A 20,753-nucleotide genomic window follows, 5' to 3' on the forward strand; every position below is an offset into this window, starting at 1 on the left:
TTAGTCGTTGGCTCACTCCACAGATGTGTTCAGTGTTTGTTTGTGAGACTGAGGCGCGTTTCATGGTTTCTTCCTGCAGAACAGGAACTCTGGAGCCTGGAGACAAGCTGTTGGCCATAGATAACATCCGTCTGGAGAACTGCTCCATGGAGGACGCCGTCCAGATCCTTCAGCAGAGCGAAGAGCTGGTCAAACTCAAAATCCGCAAGGATGAGGACAACTCAGGTGTGTGTGACCTGCAGCTTCAGAACCTGCCAAGAACTTGTGAAGGTCGTATTTCATATTTAAAAGGAAAGAAATAGGACATTGTATCATGTAGGGGGTATTATTTTGCATTGTGATATAATTTTCCTCCTCCCTTCGTGCTGTTATAATTCATTAATGAAAAGCACTTTTCTTTTAAATTAATCTCAGCATAAACATAAAAACAGTACGGCAAATATTATCATCATGAGAGTTTACTATTTTAATAATAGTACATTATTATCCTCATTACATACATTGCATAAAAAAATCGTTTATAGTTCTATAAATAGGCTTTCTTCATGCAAAATACTGTTTTATAGTATATTTTATTTATTTACCTTATATATGGTTATTTTAGACTATAAGAAATGTAAATTCTTTTTTATTTAATAATTTATCATGATAAAGTATTAACATTTTTCTCATTCATCATTACATTTTTATCAATTATGATTCCAAATGATAAAGATTAAAATAAAATCCATATTTTGTTTTAGCATGATAAGAGTTCATGTAAATACATTATTATCCTCATTATGTAGGCCTACGTAAAAATGTTTGTGGTCCACAAATACGCTTTCTTTATGCAAAATACTATATTTTACATTATTAGAAATATACTTTATAGTTGTATTTGTTTGTTTTTGCCTCTTGGAAATGTAAACTTTTTATTTTAAATTGTCATTTGTTACTTTTATCATTTATATTGATAAATATAAAATACAAAAAGAAAATACAAAAGAAAAATATAAATATGTTTGGTTTAGTTTAGTTTTTGCCTGTTAGAAATATAGAATGAAATGTGAAATATGACCCAGTTGGCTAATCCAAGTTATTCCAAAATCAGTCAGTCAATAGTTTAGTTTAGTTTTGTTTATTGTTTGCCTTCACCTTCTACTCTTTTGCCTGATATAATGTTCTTTTTGAACTGGTAAGGTTTATTATTCCATATAAAGTCTAAGACTTGCATTTGTCGAAAGTTGCATGCGAAAGTTTGGGAACCCCTTGCAGAATCTGTGAAAATGTGAATAATTTTAACAAAATAAGAGAGATCATACAAAATGCATGTTATTTTTTTTATTTAGTACTGTCCTGAGTAAGATATTTTCAATAAAAGATGTTTACATATAGTCCACAAGACAAAACAAAAATGCTGAAATTATTAAAATAACCACATTCAAAAGTTTGGGAACCCTTGGTTCTTAATACTGTGTGTGGTTACCTGGATGATCTTATTTACTCCACATTTAAAGAAATAATTTCAAATGATTAAAGTCAAATTTGTCCATAAGGTATAAGTAAATAAAAAAATGTCCAAAAGAAATTACAGGAAAAAAGGAAAGAAAAGGAAAACTGTGATCCCAAAGAACACTAAACACTTAACTTGGAACTGCTGTAACGCTGTTTTATAAGAAGAATTGAATAATCATTGGAATGTGGTCAAAAGCCCTTAAAATAACAGCAACGGTTCAAACTAGGCAGACGTGTGCAGAAAAAGTCGAACCTGAAGTGCAGCTGAAAACTCATTTCAAGTATACTGTGTTGAATTGGCAGCGATTCTCTTATTGTTAATAACAGCAAAGGGACCGCTGAAACTGACCTTCTTCCCTTCTTTTTGAGCCACCTGGACAAGTGGCCAAAGTTTATTCCGACTTTCAATGTCCGCTTTGGAGAGAAATTATTTGATGTGGAGATCATTCTCTCTGAGGTAAATGGAACTCTTGACTTCCATCCAAATGATGTTGCGGTGTCTCCTCGTCACGAAGCGAATAATGATGTGACGTGGCGTTGTTTGCCTACACGGTGAACCACATCCACAGCATCCTCCAGTTTATCCTTGATCCGCGGGACCACCCTGGCAAGATAACTAAACAACCCACCGAAAGGGCATAATATGACATAAAAGGACGCAACCATAATGACAAATAAATCCTGTCAATCAAACATTGGCCACACCTACTCATTCTTTATTATTACTTATATTATTACTAGATATTATCATCTTCCACATTTCAGAACAATTGTAAACTATTCAAAACTATAAAAATGACACAAATGGGAATTATGCAGTAACTTTTTGTTGACATGACAGAGATCAGTCATTTAGCATGTTGCTAGAAAAGCTATGAGGTAAAACATGGTCTGTGGTCAGAGCAGCAGAGGAATCAATTCAAGCATCTTATTGTTGCTTTGAAATGAAAATGTGTTTGTTTTACCTGTTTTGCAGCTCCAAGATCGAATCAAGAGAAAATGTAAACACCGAGCTCTTCTGTTCACAATGTTAAATTATGCATTGAAAATTGTGTTGGTCAGGTCAATCTAGCGTCCTCAAAATTATATGTGACAGCAGATGCGTGTCCTCTGTCCAGACGAGCAGGAGTCGTCTGGCTCCATCATCTACACGGTGGAGCTGAAGCGCTACGGCGGCCCGCTGGGCATCACCATCTCCGGCACCGAGGAGCCCTTCGACCCCATCATCATCTCAGGCCTGACCAAGAGGGGTCTCGCTGAGAGGTGAGCCACAGGACACAGACCCACCCTAAACCTCCCCATATGGGACGCCGAACACACCAGACGTGAGACCAAACAGAGCGATGTTACAGAGCTCAGTCAATCTAATCTCACCAGCACGACTCAAAGCACAGCTCCTAATTCATCACTGCTCAACAGAAAATTTGCTGTTTTTTCACTGCACAGTTTCATCCACATTTAGTGTGTTTGGCTTCCTATATCCACATGTATCCACTTCAGCTGCCCTCAAACTACATACGCTCATGCTGCCCTCTCTCTTTCTGGCTCATAATTAGTTACATAATTAACAGTGGCAATAATAATAATAATAATAATAATAATAATAATATAAATAAATGAAAAAAACAACAATATAATAATAAAAACTTAAAATAAATAAATAATAATAATAAAAAAATAATAATATCATAATTAAAAAATATAATAATAATAATATAAATAAATAATAATATAATAATAATTCAAAAATATAATAATAAATTATTATTTGAATAAACCCAGTAAATTTTGAATTATTGATTATTCATAATTAACAGTAGTAGTAATAATAATAATAATAATGTTTGTTGCATTATGTTACTAGTGTTGTTATGAATAGTTCAAAGGATAATCGTTTATTGTTATATTAAACATTTTTGCTTAAAAAGCAAGTATATTAGTAGTCGTAGTAGTAGTATATAGCACACAAGTCATAATGCTTTTATGAATGTTTTTTGTCATTTGTTGATGTCGCTAGCCCTGTTAGAGTTTTATACTCATAACTGTGTCCAGTTCAGTTTGCAAAGAAAAGCGGCGTCTGTGATTCTATACTTATATGCCAGGTTCTCATTCAGTAAATGGGTTATTACATGTATTTGCTGATCCTGATGAAAGGCAGTCTTCTGTATGAATTGACCATTAAAGACGCTACCACACACACACACCTACTGAGGCCAAACATGTATTGGTAATGTGAGCCCCAAATGTGCAGTCCTTCAAAGTGCACTCAGAAATACATAGTTATTTCTTCAGTTATGGACACTTTGTGTCTCTGGTGTCGATTTTGAAAAATCTGTTTTAAGAAGGTTTATTGTCCATAGCTGAAGAAGCACCTAAGAGTTTATGATTGTGTGGTTGTTGTCTGTTCTCACAGGACTGGAGCCATTCACGTTGGCGATCGTATTCTGGCCATCAACAGCGTCAGTCTGAAGGGGAAGCCGCTCAGTGAAGCCATACACCTGCTGCAGATGGCAGGAGAAACCGTCACCCTCAAGATCAAGAAACAGACCGACTGTACGTCTCTAACAACTGTAATAGGCCTAAAATAGGCCTTATTTTCTTTATGGGGGAAAAAAATATATAGTGTATTTTATATGTTTTCTTTATATTTTCATATAATATAATATAATAGAAAATAGATTTCTCTCCTCATTTCCCCCATTTTGGGGTCTTCTGGTTATTTAAAAGGATAAATTAAGATATAAGATACATTCATTGTAATAAATATAATTATAAAATCAAAGTATTATTATTATTATTATTGTGATGATGATGAATGTTATTACCATTCACATTATTATTGTTATAAAAATATGAATTGATTACTAACAGTATTTGATATTATACTCTATTAGTGAATATATATTTGCCCCAATTAATTTTAATTAATACAATTAAAAAAATTAAATGTTTTATTAAAATATCAATGAAAATATTAATGAAAATATGAATTGATTACTCGTAATTAGCAATTGTAGTATTTGATAAGATACTGTACTAGTGAAAGTATTTTGTCCCAATTATATTTAATAAATACAAATCTGGATTTAAAAATCTATTTTTATTAAAATAGTAATTATTTGACTACTCATAATTAGCAGTAGTAATAATGAATGAAGGAATGAATGAATAAATACATAAATAAACTGACAGTAAGGTGGCAACAAAAATGAACTGTATACAATTAATGGTCCTAAGCTTTATATATATATATAGATAGATAGATAGATAGATAGATAGATTGGTTTGTGTTTTTATGTAAAATAAATATAAAAATAATGTGTATAATATATTATAATATATATTTCTCCCCCATTTTGGCTATTTTATTAAGGAACAATTTCCCCCCTATTGTAATAAATATAATTAAATATAATTTAGATAATTTATATGCATTTTCTAGACATTAAATTTAATTATAATTTATAATATAATTAATTATAATCAATTATATGAATTGAGGCTAAATGTTTTCACTAATAGAGTAGCTTTCAATAATCTAATTAAAACTTCTGATGTATTATAATTTATTATAATTAATCATAATGAATAAAAATCATTGACTTGTCACCTACATACTGACTTACTGCCTAAATGATCTGTATTAACAATGAAATCAATGCATTTATCATTTTACACAAAACACCCGCCTTTTTTTATTTACATCTCATTTACATACAAACATACAAATCTGTTTCCACACAAACCTATTGTTATTCTGTTAATATCCTATTTGATCATCAGATAATTGTCATTCCCCCTTCAGCTCCAGATGATAAAAATAGAGAGAACGATCTGGATAATGAGCTCAGCGATAACGAGGATGAGATGACCGACTCACAGAAGACCAATAAACTGTCGGACATTTATTCCACCACCATCCCCAGCGTGGATTCGGCCATGGAGTCGTGGGACGGCTCGGGAATCGACGCCGGTTACAGTAGCCAAGGTGAGTTCACTCTTCTCACGACGGGCTGATATTTGTTACATCTACTGATAGCCTCAGTGAAACATGTGACCTGATGCTCCTCCAAAGGTGCCTACACCCATCAGGCCGCTGGGATTGCGCTACACCCTCACGAGTGGCGTAACAGCAAGCAGAGGAACACCACGCCTCCTCCGTCCCGCCGCAAAAACTACCCCTTCAGTGACGGAGGATTCAGTGAAGATGACTGGGATAAAGCTGCCGGGTGAGACAGGAAATAGAGTGTGTAATGTTGTTTTCAGTGTTGTTATTATAAAATAAAGCTTTTAAAAATCCTTTTTGGAGGTTCAAATAAAGCTGAAAAATATAGAAATATTAGATGAAAAACGTAAATTTAATAAAACCTAAACTTATTTCAGTGTTTTTTGTTTTGTTTTGTTTTGGCTTGTTTTGTTTTGGCTTGTTTTGTTTTGGCTTGTTTTGTTTTGTTTTATTTTGTTTTGGCTTGTTTTGTTTTGTTTTGTTTTGGCTTGAAAAAAAAAAAAAACTCCTACGTCAAAGTCATGTACTAAAATTGCCAAAACTTTGAAAGCTAATTACGAAAAATGAATAAAAACTACACATAAAAATAGCTGGAAATATTTTAGAGTAAATATGTTTTTACATGTCTGAAGAAATTAAATATTTGGCGTTTAAAAAAGGCTTTTTTTTGTAAAATGCTTATTTTTTTATTTCCATTCACACTAAATCAGTCTTATTTATAAGTATTTTATTTAAAGCAGAATCAATTATCGGTGTATTGATTTTCTTAATTCCTCTTCCATCCTTTTACTCTGATTTAACATTTATATTATAAAAATATATAAATAAAAGCTTATTTAAAGTCTAACTTTTACAGTTTTACTCTCAAATGATCTTTTTTATGTCTGGATTTGTATGTCTTAACAAGCAATTATCAGTGCATTAGCAAGACAGTTATACTTCTATTTGAATAAAATATTACATTATTTTTGTTTTAATGCATTTTTCTGAATTTATACACGATGAGCCAGCACTCGTGAGGGGAAGTTTTAATATAATAGCAGTTCTTCAGGCCTTCAGTTTCTCTCACAGGATGCTCCTCTCCACCGAGCCCTGTGGTCCGTCTTAACGTGCCAAGGCTGGTGCCAGAGAGCCGGATGTGGGTGCCAGCTGAAGTGCCTCATGCCTCATTGGCTGTAATGTGTGCGTCTGCCACAGATACAGCAGCCAGCCGCATGCCGATGGCCTCATGATGGAGCAGGAGGACAGTTTCTGGTGCCAGGCCCTGGAAGACCTGGAGACCTGCGGCCAGTCCGAGCTCCTGCGTGAGATCGAGGTAAACCACTGCCATGATGAAAATGCTATTGTAATTACAAACACTCAGCTATATATATATATATATATATATATATATATATATATATATATATATACACTGCCCTCCAGAAGTTTGGAAACACCCCTGGCAAAGTGTGGTTTTGGACGATATCAGCATAAATCCTTATAGTTTTTTGGTGCAAATACATTAAAGTAACTTGACATTATCATTGAAGACAGCAAAAAAACATAATAATGGCAATATATACATGTCAGACATGCCCCTTTGCCAGCTGTGATGCCTGGTTACTGGTTTAAACTTTTTAAAAATATTTTTGGGTCAGCACATGTTAATAGCTTCAACAATTGATTGCCAATTCAAAGTCAATGTTTGAATAAAACTGACAGCTCGGATGCCCAGATTATGCAGAGCTGTAATAGCTGCTAATGGTGGATATTTTGATGAATCAAAAATTTAAGTTTTTTTCTATGTATAAGCTGTTTATGTAATAAAGTATTTCATAGTTTGTGTTGTCCCGTATCAGTGCAAAATTATCACAAATTAAAAAGGATTCATGCCAATATTGTCCAAAATTTTGGAGGGCAGTGCATATATATATATATATATATATTAGTCAAATGATTAATTGCAATTAATCGCATCCAAAATACAAGTTTTTGTTTACATAAAATATGTATGTGTACTTGGTTTATTTATTATTTATATATAAATACACATACATACAGTTTATATTTTGAAAATATTTACATGTATATACATTTATATATTTATATTATTTGTATTATAAATAAATATATAATACATAAACATAATAAATATGCACAGTACATATATATATATATATATATATATATATATATATATAACATATGTAAACAAAAGCCTTTATTTTGGACTTTTATTAATCGTGATTAATCGTTTGACAGCACTAATATATATATATATATATTAGTGCTGTCAAACGATTAATTTAGTAAAATTTCAATTTTTTCCATTCATGCGAAAACAATCTCATTTATGTTTGAACATTTTGTTTAAGACAACAGACAATTAATTATCCTGTTTTAAATCCTTCTACATTGTACTTATATATCTCAAAATGTATCCGTCTTTTTAAAAGAAGAGAATAAAGAGAAAGTGTATAAAATTGTTATTAATATACATGTAATCAGTCACAAACAACAGAAAAAAAAAATAACAGTATTTTTCTACTTTTTATAGAAAAGTCATGTTGTTTGCTTAAAGGTAGGAGGACAAATTTGAAAACGTTATATATATTTATATATATATATATAATTAATTTGAGATGATATATTCTTTATCTTTATATGTGTTAAATAAAATAATAATTAAAAATTATAAAAGTCACATGCTTAATAGAATGACTCAAAACCTCTTTGGAGTTCAGCAGTTGAGCAATGCTGTACAGTCCCAGTAAATTATGTCAGATTGTGGTAGTCTGCCGCGTCCTCCATAACCGAGCACTCAAATCTGACCTGCAAGATGAGGAATTGTTCACATTTTTTGGCCTGTGTTTGTACTCTTACCTTATTTGCATAATTCCTGTAATGAGTCGAGTGTTAAAACACCACAGACAGTGAATGCAAAATGCTCTGCATACTGACTGATGGCTCATTTCACGCCTGCTTGCTCAAAACAATGAGCTCTGTTCTTACACAACCAACCGAGGAGAGTTACGAAAAGCATGGGGAAGTGTTTTTATCAGATGTTTGACGACACTGACTAGCGAGGTCAGGCATGGATGACATGTTTCTTCATCGATACTCGACTTTCTGTTTTCCGTGGAACACAAAAGAGATGATTTGTACTGTCCTGGCACTCTTTTCAGTAGTGAATGGCAGTATTATAGCAGTGAATCAAGTTTTCTGAAGCCGCATGGTAGCTTCGTTCCAGGTTTCATGTCAGTGATATCAAACAGTAAGCAGTTCAACATGAAATTATAAATAAATAGAAATAGAAATAAACCCCCAATAAATATATGTTGTTAGTAACTGGAATTGTGCTATCACAGTCTTGAAAAGATTCCACAAAAAAAAAGATAATAATAAGGTGACACTTTATTTTACGGTGTCCTTGTTACATGTTGCATGTAATTACTATTATAATAACAATAAATTATGCATAATTGCATAATTAACTGCAAGTAACCCTAAACCAAACCATATAGTAAGTACATGTTGTTAATTAATATTACTCAGTACTTAAATATATAATTACACTGTAACAGGAACACAATATAAATTTGTAACCAAAAATAAATAAAGAAATAGAAATGTAAAATTAGGAAATAAAGCTGAAATAAAATAATATATAAATATAACTGAAAAACTTACACATATTTGAGTTAGTTGCCAAGACAAAATTTCATATATTCGTTGAAGTTATAATTTCCTTGAAGTACTAAAATTCTGAAAAAAATAAAGCTAACTAGAAATATAAAAAAAACACTAAAACGAATGAAAAATTGCAATGCGCATAAAAATGACTACAACTTAAACTATTTTTTTTAATATATATAAATATTTTCAAGTATGTGTACGTTTATATCTAGTCATATAAATTCTATTTTAAATATTTGGTGTTTAAAATGGCATAAATTTTGTAATTTAAAAAAAAAAATGTGGAAAAGAGCAGCCAGGACATTCTTGGCAATATCTCTTTTTGTGCTGTACAGAATAAAGTCGGTCATACAGGCTTGAGATGACATGAACACAATGTTAAAAGATTACTGGAGTACATTTTACAAGAAAAAGACTATTTTAGTCTTTCTACTTAAAAATGTACAGTTCAATTCCATGTGATACTTGCCATTTCTTTGTAATTGTGAAATTTACAAGCAATTTCTAAACGAAAGTAGGTTCTACACCTCTTTTTTTCAGTGAAGGTAAACTATTTTAATACAATTTCCATTTTTATTTTAAATTGTATTAAACTTTCAGTAGTTTTTGTCATTTGTAGTATTTTGTTTGTTTGAATTTTTTATAGTTTTCCAATTATTATTAGTGTTCTTATTATTATTTTATTTTATAAAATTTTTTTCAGTTTTGATCTGAACTTTTTGATGAATACTACCAAACAATTTGCCAAAAAAAATGCTTTTTATCTAAAAAAAATAAAAGGTTTTGCAATGCTGGGAGGACAACGGCAAGATAAGGTGGATCCAAAGGGAATATAACGTTTAAAAGTAAAACAAACAATTCAGGAAACGCATGCATAAGCTCAGATCAATGAGGCCTATGATCAACCAATTTCAAAAAGAAACACAAAACTTGTGCTAATTCGAAGAAGAGAAGTTGACAAAAAGACTAAATTAAAAACTGGTGATAATAGACAGTAGCTTTATGAGAGATTTACAAGCAATATTTAAAAGGCCAGTCATCTTTGACTGGGAACAATAAATTATGTAAACAATGTTCAGCACAACACAACGGTTAAGAGAATTGCTGCTTTGTGGTTTCTGAGGGACTTTACAGAAGTATCTGTTGTAGTTACGTTCCCAAAATCACGTATTACTGTAAATGCAAGCCAGCACAAATCTCAAATTATGTCATGACGGCGTAATGGGCTGCAGCTTTCCAAGTAATCTGCAATTTCTTGTATGCTAACTGTGTTTTGAAAGTAATTTCATAAGCGTAGATCCACGCCGATCCTATGTGTCTTGGATTGAGTTAGTAAAACCTATTGAATTACAGCTTCAAAGAGTCTCAAATGGCAGAACTCACAATTAACACACATTTCAGTCGCAGCTCATTGGAAATAAATGGCTCTGGGGCTCATTAAAGGTAAATGAGGATGGGCTTCACGTCCTCTGGTTAATAGGGTTTTATTACATGAGACAATTGCTTAATGAGAGCCTAATCAGTGGCTCCCTATTAAAACAATGTGGCCTAAAAGCCCTTTCACATGACAGGAGTTCAACGCACTGGGGAATGTTGGCTTGTGAGAAGGCAGGAATCAATGTTTGAGGTTGTGATCCACCCGTAGGCATCGATAATGACCGGCAGTGCCCTGAGTTTGGGTGTAGAGGGGCGAAAGGCCCACGATGAGACGGTCAACCAACCTCACCTCAGCCCTCTGAGAAAAGCCCCGCATCTCCTCAATGAAACCAAGAACAAGAGCACGCTCCGTATGTCCGAGAAGACCTGGGAGTCACGGAGGATCAAAGAAGAGATCCAGGACATCCTGTCGCCCACACCGTTTGAGCTGCACAAGGTGGGCAAACTCACAGCATGAGTTGAACACACAGTTGAACAGTATGTGGATTCAATTGTTGGTCAGCATGGTTTGTAACAACTGGGAGTATTAATCTTCTCTGAAAATGTCCCTGGGAAAAAGTAGGGAGATGCATCTTTCACTCCTCATTGGTTAATACTGTAGCTGCTTTTTATGTGGTTTAGCATGGAATTTTGTTTTTCAAACTCAAGAGTGTTATTTTTAGCTGTAGATGCTTCATGAAGTTCATGCAAAACCAGTAAGTAAATTTTGATATGCACAGATCTGTCGCATTAACATAACCATGGTTTATTTCCAAGGAAAACTGATATATCTGGGGAGTTGCTTTGAAGATTTTGTTTTGAAGTTTTGCTTTTTTGTTTTGTTTTGCTTTGCTTTTGTTTCACTTCGCTTTGTTTATTTCAGATGACAACTGACATGTCCTTGCTTTGATTTTGTTCTTTCTTTGGAGATTTGCTTTTTTGCTTTTATTGTGTTTGCTTAGCTTTTTGTTTTGCTTAGTTTTATTGTTTTTTTTTTTTGTTTTTTTTTTACTTTGCTTAACTTTTTTGCTTTGCTTTTTATTTTGCTTTGCTTAATTTTGTTTTTATGATTATTTAGTTTATTTGTTTTTTATTTTATTTTGCTTTGGTTTTTGTTTTACTTTGCTTTCATTATATTGGAGAAAAAAACTAAAAGTCTTAGGAGTTGCTTTAACAATTTTGTTTTGGAATTTAGTTTTTTGTTTAGTTTTGGTTTTGTTTATTAATTAATTTATTTATTTATTGCTTTAGTTGTTGTTTTTTTGCTTTTCAATGATTTGCTTCATTTTTTGTCTTGTTTTTATGATATTTGATTTGCTTAGTAGATGCAAATAAATAACTGCATACAGTTTTGGAAAATCATCTTTGAAATAAGATTAATTTACTTGAAAATATATTGCATCAGATATTATGAATATAATATTTTGCATATTTGTTTCTCATTAATTTTTTACTGTATATATATATATATATATTTTTTTTTTTTTTTTTTTTTTTTTTTTTTGATTACATTTTTGATTTAAGATTGATATAGTGTTTTTTTTATAGCCTAAGGACTTATTATTATGTGAACCCTTCCTTTAAGTCTTCAACATCATCTGCTGAACATATTTAGAATAAATTAGCTCATGGTTGAATTGTTCAAATAATTTTGTGTTACACAATTACAGGTGACTGTGATGAAAGACCCAGAGAGTGATGACTTTGGATTCAGCGTATCGGACGGTTTCTTGGAAAAGGGTGTTTACGTGAACATGATCAGACCTGAAGGTCCAGCGGACCGTGCTGGACTCAAACCGTACGACAGGATCCTTCAGGTGCCTCTTCTCAGATCACCACACACTGGTTTCCCAGCATCCCCTCCCTTTCCCCAGCTATATGATCTGCCCAGCTCGGTTAAATTTAAACTCACTCTGAGAGGGCCAGAATGAGGTATGAGAGCGTCAGTAGGCCTTTGACTCTGGGAGGACATGTCAAGTTAAAAAGTGATTTGACGGGATCTTCTACGTGGCTACACAGCACTTGTGGTCAAATCTTAGAGAATGTCCCCTCTCTCTAATCTGCCACACTTCACTGGCTGTGGAAATGATTAAATCTGTGTAAAGATTATACTTAACCACTGTGTGTTAACCACAGTTCCAACCATAGTTGTAGGTGCTTGCTTTATGGTGTCTGGTTTTGTATGTTTGTTTCCATATTTAATAATGGGTTGAAAATTTCAGAACAAACTGCTTCAGATTAAGCCCTTATAAAGTTGAAGTTACATTAACATTAGTATGATGAAAATCATTATTTTTTTATCATATTTTATCATATTATATTTATCATCATATTTTGTCCTAAAAATCACACAATTCTGTTGATTTGCATATGCTAATGATATGCTAACATCAGTGTTATTCATATACTATTATAGTATTAATCTTGTCAATTTATTTATTTATTTTTTGTTATTTTCAGTTTTCATTTTAATTTTAGTATTAGTAATTGCTATGTGCTTTTGTCTTTTTTTTTATCATTTTTAAATATATTTCCTTTTAGCTTTGTTTTTATTCCAGTTTTTAGTTTTACTAATTTGCTACTTATTTATTTTTTATTTATTTCACTTAGTTGTTAGGGGAATTAAAAATGTAATTTTTAGACTCTTATACTAAACGATGCTAAACAAAGGAGGCCCTTCATTAAGATGTTGTCATTTATAATTATGTAATTAATTGTACATTTTTGCACTGAAGTCGATGTCTAAATGTCGAAATATTTTTGTGGCAGGTGAACCACGTGCGGACGCGAGATTTTGACTGCTGCTTAGCTGTGCCCCTCATCACAGAGGCCGGAGACAAACTTGAGCTGGTGATTAGCCGAAACCCATTAGCACAGCCGGGTGTCGCCCTGCCCCACGACTGCCATCCACACTTCAAACCCGTAGGCCATTCCCGCGAGCACCAGACCAGCACGCTGGACCTGTGACCACTGGGTAACTCAGACTATGACCACACAGGACCATTTGTTGCAACAGACTATCAGAAGGAGTCATGATTCACTGGTTTCATTACAAAACTCAAATGAACTGAAATATCCAGATTATAAGGAGTGATCGTGTAAAACTGTACAACAAAAGATTTGAGCCAGTTTTCAGTACAAAACTCGAAAGGATCTGAGCCAGTTTTTTTTTTTTTTTTTTTTTTAAACAGAAGAAAACAAAACAGAACAAAAAATATTGGACTATGACGATGCATACACCATACATGGACTTAACACATCAAAACATTTTTTTTCCTTACTATTGAGCCAAGCACATGATATGGGGGCAACAATATTAATATAATGGCCACAAAATAAGAATTCGTTCTCATGACTTCAATATTTTCCTAGTTTTCGTAAATCGTGGCCACATTGTACTGATTCGTTCCATCATTTCCGTAAAACATGGTCACATTGTACTGATTCATTCCCTTTTTAAATTGTGGCCACGTTGTACTGATTTGTTCCCTCGTTTTAGTAAATCGTAGCCACGTTGTACTGATTCATTCCCTCATTTTAGTAAATTGTGGCTACGTTTTACCGTTTTGTTCCCTCGTTTTATTCAATTATGGCCACGTTGTTCTGATTCGTTCCCTCATTTTAGTAAATCGTGGCTACGGTTTACCGTTTTGTTCCCTCGTTTTATTAAATTATGGCCACGCTGTTCTGATTCGTTCCCTCATTTTAGTAAATCGTGGCTACGGTTTACCGTTTTGTTCCCTCGTTTTAGTAAATCGTGGCCACGTTTTACCGTTTTGTTCCCTCGTTTTATTAAATTGTGGCCACGTTGTTCTGATTCGTTCCCTCGTTTTATTAAATTGTGGCCACGTTGTTCTGATTCGTTCCCTCGTTTTATTAAAGCATGGCCACATTGTACTGATTCGTTACCTCATTTTCATAAAAATGGTCATGGTCATGTTTTACTGATTCGTCTCTGCGTTTTTTTTAGTAAATTGTGGCCACGATTTACCGTTTTGTTCCCTCATTTTAGTAAATTTTATGCCACATTGTGCTATTTCTTTCCCTCATTTTAGTAAATCATGGCCATGGCATACTGATTCGTTCCCTTGTTTGGTTACGTTCTACTGATTCATTTCCTTGTTTATTAAAACCGTGGTCACATGGTTAATTTTCTTGTTTTAGTAATTCATGGCTACATTGTACAGATTAATTCCCTAATTTTAGTAAATCGTGGCTACCATGTACCAATACTTTCCATCATTTTAGTAAACCATGGTCTAAGCGAAGGTATGAATTAGTATAACGTGACTGCATTCAGCTAAAACAAGAAACACTTAATTTAATTCTTCATTTGTGGCCAAGATGTAGATTTTTTTCCCCTTATAGTTTTTTCTTTTATTTTTCTTTCCTGGTTTTATTTTTTTTTGGTTTTATTTTTATTTAATTTGTTAAGATATTTTTTTTTCAGATAAAAACATACTGTGTCCAAATGTTTACAAAAAAAGAAAAATAATTCTGCTTTTGAAGTAGATCGGCATTAGATGTAAACAAAAAATAATTTTTTAAATGTTTCTTATGTTTCCATTTTCAGTAGGAAGTGTTTTTACTTCCAAAACAAACTACAAATTAAGCTTTATTTTTGTTTTAGTCCTGGATGAGTTAGGAATACCTTCAGGAACACATTGTCCTTTCTCACAAACACATACACTACTACTATAAACAGACAACACACCGCCATTCTTTGTTCCCTAAACGCATAAACATTATAGACTCTCTACAAATAAACTTAAATTTGCCTCTGTGTCAGACACAAACATACACACGAGTCACGACAACACGAGTGCCATGACAACAATGCACATGTTGACTGCCTGCTGCTCTAAAACGAAAGTTGCTGTTTGATATTGCCAACAAAGACTTCACAGCCTATCTGTCAACAACACGTTTCTTATTTCCCAGGAGTAAGATGCATTTTCCATGAATAGGGTATATTTTAGTGACATTGCTTTTTTTATTGCAATAAACATAACATCGCATTATTTTTTGAGGTCGAATAGATATGTTACATAAAATATTATATGACACAAACTGGCACATACATAGTATTAAACACATCTCTAATGTCTCATTTAAAATACTTATTTAAAAAAAAATACTTATTAGCCATGTCATGTTATTTCGCACAATATGCTAAATATTCATTTTTGTACTGTTTTGACTTCAATTAGTTGTAGTCAAAATAATTTTTAATATTGACAAATTTTATCCACCAGAATTAATATCTAGCTTTGTCCTGCATTTTGTGTGCAACCCTTTTACTTTATGAATTCCCAAATACTAATACTAAAAACTATGTTATTGTAACAAAAATGATCAAACAAATAAAATAAAATATTTTTAATTTAAATTATTTGTCAAATATGGTTATCAATAACCACAAACCAACATTTGATCCCAAACTAGTTGGCCTCTACTGAGTGATGGCTTAATTTTAGCAACAAAAAAGAAGGTTGAAATAATTGCAGACCTGATATACAATTGCTAGAAAATAAAACAAGAAAATTTGACTGAAATTAATATTCAACATTTTCTGAAGGAACGTGACTTATTTTGAGTGTATTTTTACCCTATTTGTGTAAAGTGCATTTGCTCAAGATACTTTCATGAGAAACAAGAAGGTGTGATAATGACATGCACACACTTAATTTGTGACACTTTTTTAGTTAGCAGTACGTACTTCCATTACCTACACCCTCAAATGGCCACATGTACTCTCATGCAGCAATAAAATGGAGGTCTGACATGTCCTGACTTCATTGACATGTCATTGACTTCTTGAAAAGTTTATCGTAGTAAGTACTATGGTAGCCCTACTGTTTCTCTCCACATAGCTCTCTTGATCTTTTAACACCAAACTGCTGCCACAATGTAGCATTCGCTCCAGTCACCACAAACGGCCAGGCCTCAAGGGCACGTTCTTTCACAGTAGGTTGCCAGGCTGCCATTGCCACCACTGGCCAAATATTACAAATGTTTCCGCCACAGGCTATTTCAGACACATCAGTTCAGGAGCTTTTGTAAAGCCGTCACATCGTTAACTCATGTTCCGAACTTGTGAGGCACCCAGGTTTCACAAAGGTCACGTGTCTGTGGACATGCAGCCCCACAGTCTATTAACCTCCACTAAACATTTATCAAGTGTTTCACAAATGTGAGATTTATGGTCTCAACTGGGCCATGGTTGAATATCTCTTGACAACTGAAAGGGGAACTGAGGACGTTTAGTGTCGTTTGTCATGTTACGTTTTTGGATCATGGAATATTCTGCTGCTATGAGAACCGTTTCACCCCACAAGACAATTCTTTTGTGTAACATTTGACGTGAACAACTGGTTAAAGCGGTAAAAGTAAACTTGTTTGAGGGTGTGTCTGATCCCTTTGTGTGTGTTTGTGGGCTTGAGATGTATGGAAACTGATGTCTTTGAAGTTTCTCGAAAACCACTGTTAGGATGCCTCCTGAGTAGGTTTGGGAATCAATGACCGGTTTTATTCCTTTTTTCTTTTTTTTTTGCATATGCAAAGGGAACACTGTGTTCTAAATACAGTCTTTAATTGGATTTCTCAAAAACCACTGTTGAGACTCTTCCTGACTAGATTTGCGGATCAAGAAGTGTTTTATTCCAGCAAATGGTTCCATTTTTTTGCATGGGAACACTGTGTTCTAAATACTCAAAAGAAAAACAAACAATGTCTTTAATTGGGTTATGATTCCAATATACATAGTTGGGACAGACCCTACACAGTGTTTTTATCCTGGATGAAGAAATGTTTAATTTTTCTAATCCAATTTATTAACTAAAGGAATAGTTCATCCAAATTCAGTCATTATTTACTTTATCAAAATTATTACCAGTTTTTTTGCGCAAATCTATCATATGTGCTTTTTGCAACTTGATGGACAAGGACACTATGAAATATTGTTGTATGAAAATGAGCGGCATTAACTTTTTTTTTTTTTTGCAGAGAATAAATGATACCATCTATTCTTAAAAAAATAAAGGTTCCAAAGGAGGGGGTTTCACAGTGATGCCATAGAAGAAACATTTTTGGGTCCCCAAAAGAACCAGTTCTTAAAAGAACCATTTTTTTCTTAGTGTGAAAAACTTTTTTCTTTTTATTTCTTTTAATCTAAACAACATTTTTCCACTGCAAAGAGCCTTTTATGGAATGGAACATTTCCATGGATGTTACAGTTTCCTTATGGAATCATCAATGTTAATAAAAAAAACTTTATTTTTAAGAGTGTGAGTAAATAATGACTTAAATAATTTTCATTTTGCGGTAAAGTACTCATTAAAAAAACACTAAAAAGATACCCACATGGACTGATGAATGCTACTGTATATTTGTCTCTCTATAGGCTGCAGACTTAAAGAAGTTTCTTGGTTCAACTAATAACCATAAGCAATGCTCAGCTCGGCTATATCCTGCCCCCCCCCCCCCCCCCCCCCCCCCCATTCAGGACTTCCTCCCTTGTGTGATTCAAGCCGTTTTCCCACACTTAAAAGTCTGATTTTTGGGGTTATTTCTCCTTCAGTGTGGTCCTGTCCACACCAAAACACTTATACCCTGTAATTATTTGTGGATTAGGTGAATTTATTTCCTCACCCTGCAGTCTTTACCACCATGTTGGAAGCACAAGCAAAATCTATTTGCAGTAAAGTAGAAAGCACTCATTGTTCTACAAGACTTTGTTGAACAATCAGAGTCTCTGTTCAGGCCCATCGCATTAGGAGTCTACCCAGGGCTTGCTCCTAGGCCCCTTTAAGTTTTAGTTTTTTTCTCCCCGCTACCTTCCTGTCGGTTGCGTAATTCTACTAACTGCCTCCAAAAGCTGACTACAAAAAAGAAGTATTTTTTTTATTTTATACCTTTATTTTTTGGACCACATTTTGTCTGCAGGTCATCACATGGCAGGCAAGTAAGCAAAGTCTCAAAGAAGGGACAGTTTCATTTCTGAGATGTTTAACCATGGGATTGTTCAGTGTAAGTATTTTAACATGTTGTATGTACTATTCCAGGAGGAAAGACAATGGGGTTCCTTTTATATGTGCAACATTGAGACCAGAGAAGGCTTTTAAAGGATTTTACATACGCTTTATAAAGCTCCAAATGTGTTCATCCCTATGCATTTTGAATTCCTGATTAATGCATTGATATTAATGTGTATTTTTGAATGTGTAATATGAAAGTTCTATTCTCTGTACAGTATTTTTGTATGAACTCTAAACCTTGCTGTTTCCACAGCGTATTTGAAGCACAATGGAGAAAGAGAACCAATAATCAAGTCTACTCTGGTTTGGTTAGACTGATTTGGTGTTGAGACCCATTCCTAATCGATCCAGGAATGTGCTAATGAGATCCTTTTCTAAAAACAACTGAATAAAAGAGGTAAAATCCACCACTCTGAGTCAAATTCAGTGTGTCTGAGCAATTTAAATGGAAATGTATGAGTAGCCACTGATTCTTAAATTTCTAAAAAACACTCTTGAGTAAAATGATGCATTCAATGTCACTTAAGTGAACAGGCACTTTCATAAAACCATTGTTGCAGAAATTGTTTCTTGCAAAACTGTATGTAAGAATGCTTTTGCAAACAATAAATTCATAACAGAATTTTCTTCTGCTTAGGCTTGTGCAAACAAATTTTTATCCTTTTGTTCGAAGTTCGATATCTTTCTAATTCTCTTAAGCAAAGGCTGCAAGTGAAGAAGTAATGACATCTAATGAGATCACAAGCCTGCTGAGGGCTCAACACTGTGCCCTTGCAAAAGTTGCTCTGAGAGGCTCTGAAATGAGTAAATACGTCTTTGAAAGACTTTCAATAGGAAGACACGTGTTTCACCTGTCACATACTGCAGGCGTCACACTTTACGGCGATCATGTCCAAGTAGCGCAGAGGTAAGCTGAGTTAAAATGTATTGTGCTCTCTCCGACAGGACCTGATTTATCCCGTGTCTCAGTGGGTGATTTACTGGTGACTTTATTCTACTGGTGAGTTGTTAAGCAGCCAGTGCTTTTAAGATGCTGTTCTGTTTTATCCTTTTCTTCTCTAAACATGCTTTTCAACACCTGAGAAACAGAGAAAGTGCACACAGGAGCACTTTTGCTCACTATGTGAATTACACAACCACTTTAAATGGGGTCTAAAGGTAATTTTGTGGCACTTGTGTTACATAACCAAAATTGTTTTTCAGTGCCCCTATAGCCAGTTGCCAACCATCAAGAGTTTTTGTGACTTGTACATGTAAATATATGAGAAAAATGCTTTTATGTGAAAAATACTCTCAGCATTGATGTTGATGTTATATCTGATGCTGAACCAATCAGAGCGTATTTGAGCAGCAATGCTGTTGCTATGGTGATGTCCTCATGCCTTGACAACATAACTTAAGTTCATGGGTGTTGCTGTGGTTCCAGGGGAAACTAAGCATTCTGACTTTTGCATTGACTTTCGTGGATGCGCTGCATTTGTTATTTTGTTGTCAGAAATAGAGATGTTTGTTTATAGGTTAAAGAAAACATTTTACACGTTATATGAACAGATTAGATGTATGTAGACAGATAGATATAGATAGATATAGATCAGGCAAGTTCATTCCTGGAGATCTGCTGTCCTGAAGAGTTCAGCTCCAACCTGAAAAATATGAAAAATAAAATAATAATAATAATATATACAAACACCAGTGACTTGTACATATGGGTACAGTCATTTTAGACACTTTCAAATCTGTTTCATCAGAAATTGAAATACAATTTTTAAATACATGAACTATGTTTTCATCTTTGTTGCCACAGTTTTGTTAGTGCCTTTTTCTGTTCTAAAGAAGGGTGTGTCCCAACACTTTTGTCCTTATAGTGTCTGTACAAGTCATTGGTGTTTGGTGATGAGTTTTTGGCTCAAGGTCTGCATATAAAGTCACACCAGAGGTGTTCAGCTGGGATCAGGACTTGGCTTTCTGCAGACCAGTCAAGTTCTTCCACACTGACTCAATCAATCATGTCTTTTTGAACCGTGTCTTATACACAGAGACACTGTCATGTTAGAAAAGGGTCCTGTCCAAACTGTTGATATAAAATTAGAAGCACACAATTCTGTAGAATATCATTATAT

General features: G+C 33.7%; 1 protein-coding gene across 1 annotated transcript in view; it reads left to right on the top strand.

The window, feature by feature from the left end:
• The window catches only part of LOC306875155 (glutamate receptor-interacting protein 2-like), a gene marked incomplete at its 5' end in the record, with an annotated part of 127,626 nt that extends 108,379 nt beyond the window's left edge, over window positions 1-19,247 (top strand). Inside the window, 9 exons of the mRNA XM_079425592.1 lie at window positions 80-225; window positions 2,616-2,760; window positions 3,911-4,050; window positions 5,303-5,485; window positions 5,573-5,726; window positions 6,701-6,818; window positions 10,827-11,054; window positions 12,268-12,414; window positions 13,367-19,247. Coding sequence (XP_079281718.1) covers window positions 80-225; window positions 2,616-2,760; window positions 3,911-4,050; window positions 5,303-5,485; window positions 5,573-5,726; window positions 6,701-6,818; window positions 10,827-11,054; window positions 12,268-12,414; window positions 13,367-13,564 — 1,459 coding nt within the window. The 3' untranslated portion in view covers window positions 13,565-19,247. The remainder of the gene's footprint in view (window positions 1-79; window positions 226-2,615; window positions 2,761-3,910; window positions 4,051-5,302; window positions 5,486-5,572; window positions 5,727-6,700; window positions 6,819-10,826; window positions 11,055-12,267; window positions 12,415-13,366) is intronic.
• Between the last annotated feature and the right edge of the window lie 1,506 nt (window positions 19,248-20,753).

This window comes from Barbus barbus (genome assembly GCF_936440315.1).
Source record: "Barbus barbus genome assembly, chromosome: 9".
Taxonomy (NCBI): Eukaryota; Metazoa; Chordata; class Actinopteri; order Cypriniformes; family Cyprinidae; genus Barbus; species Barbus barbus.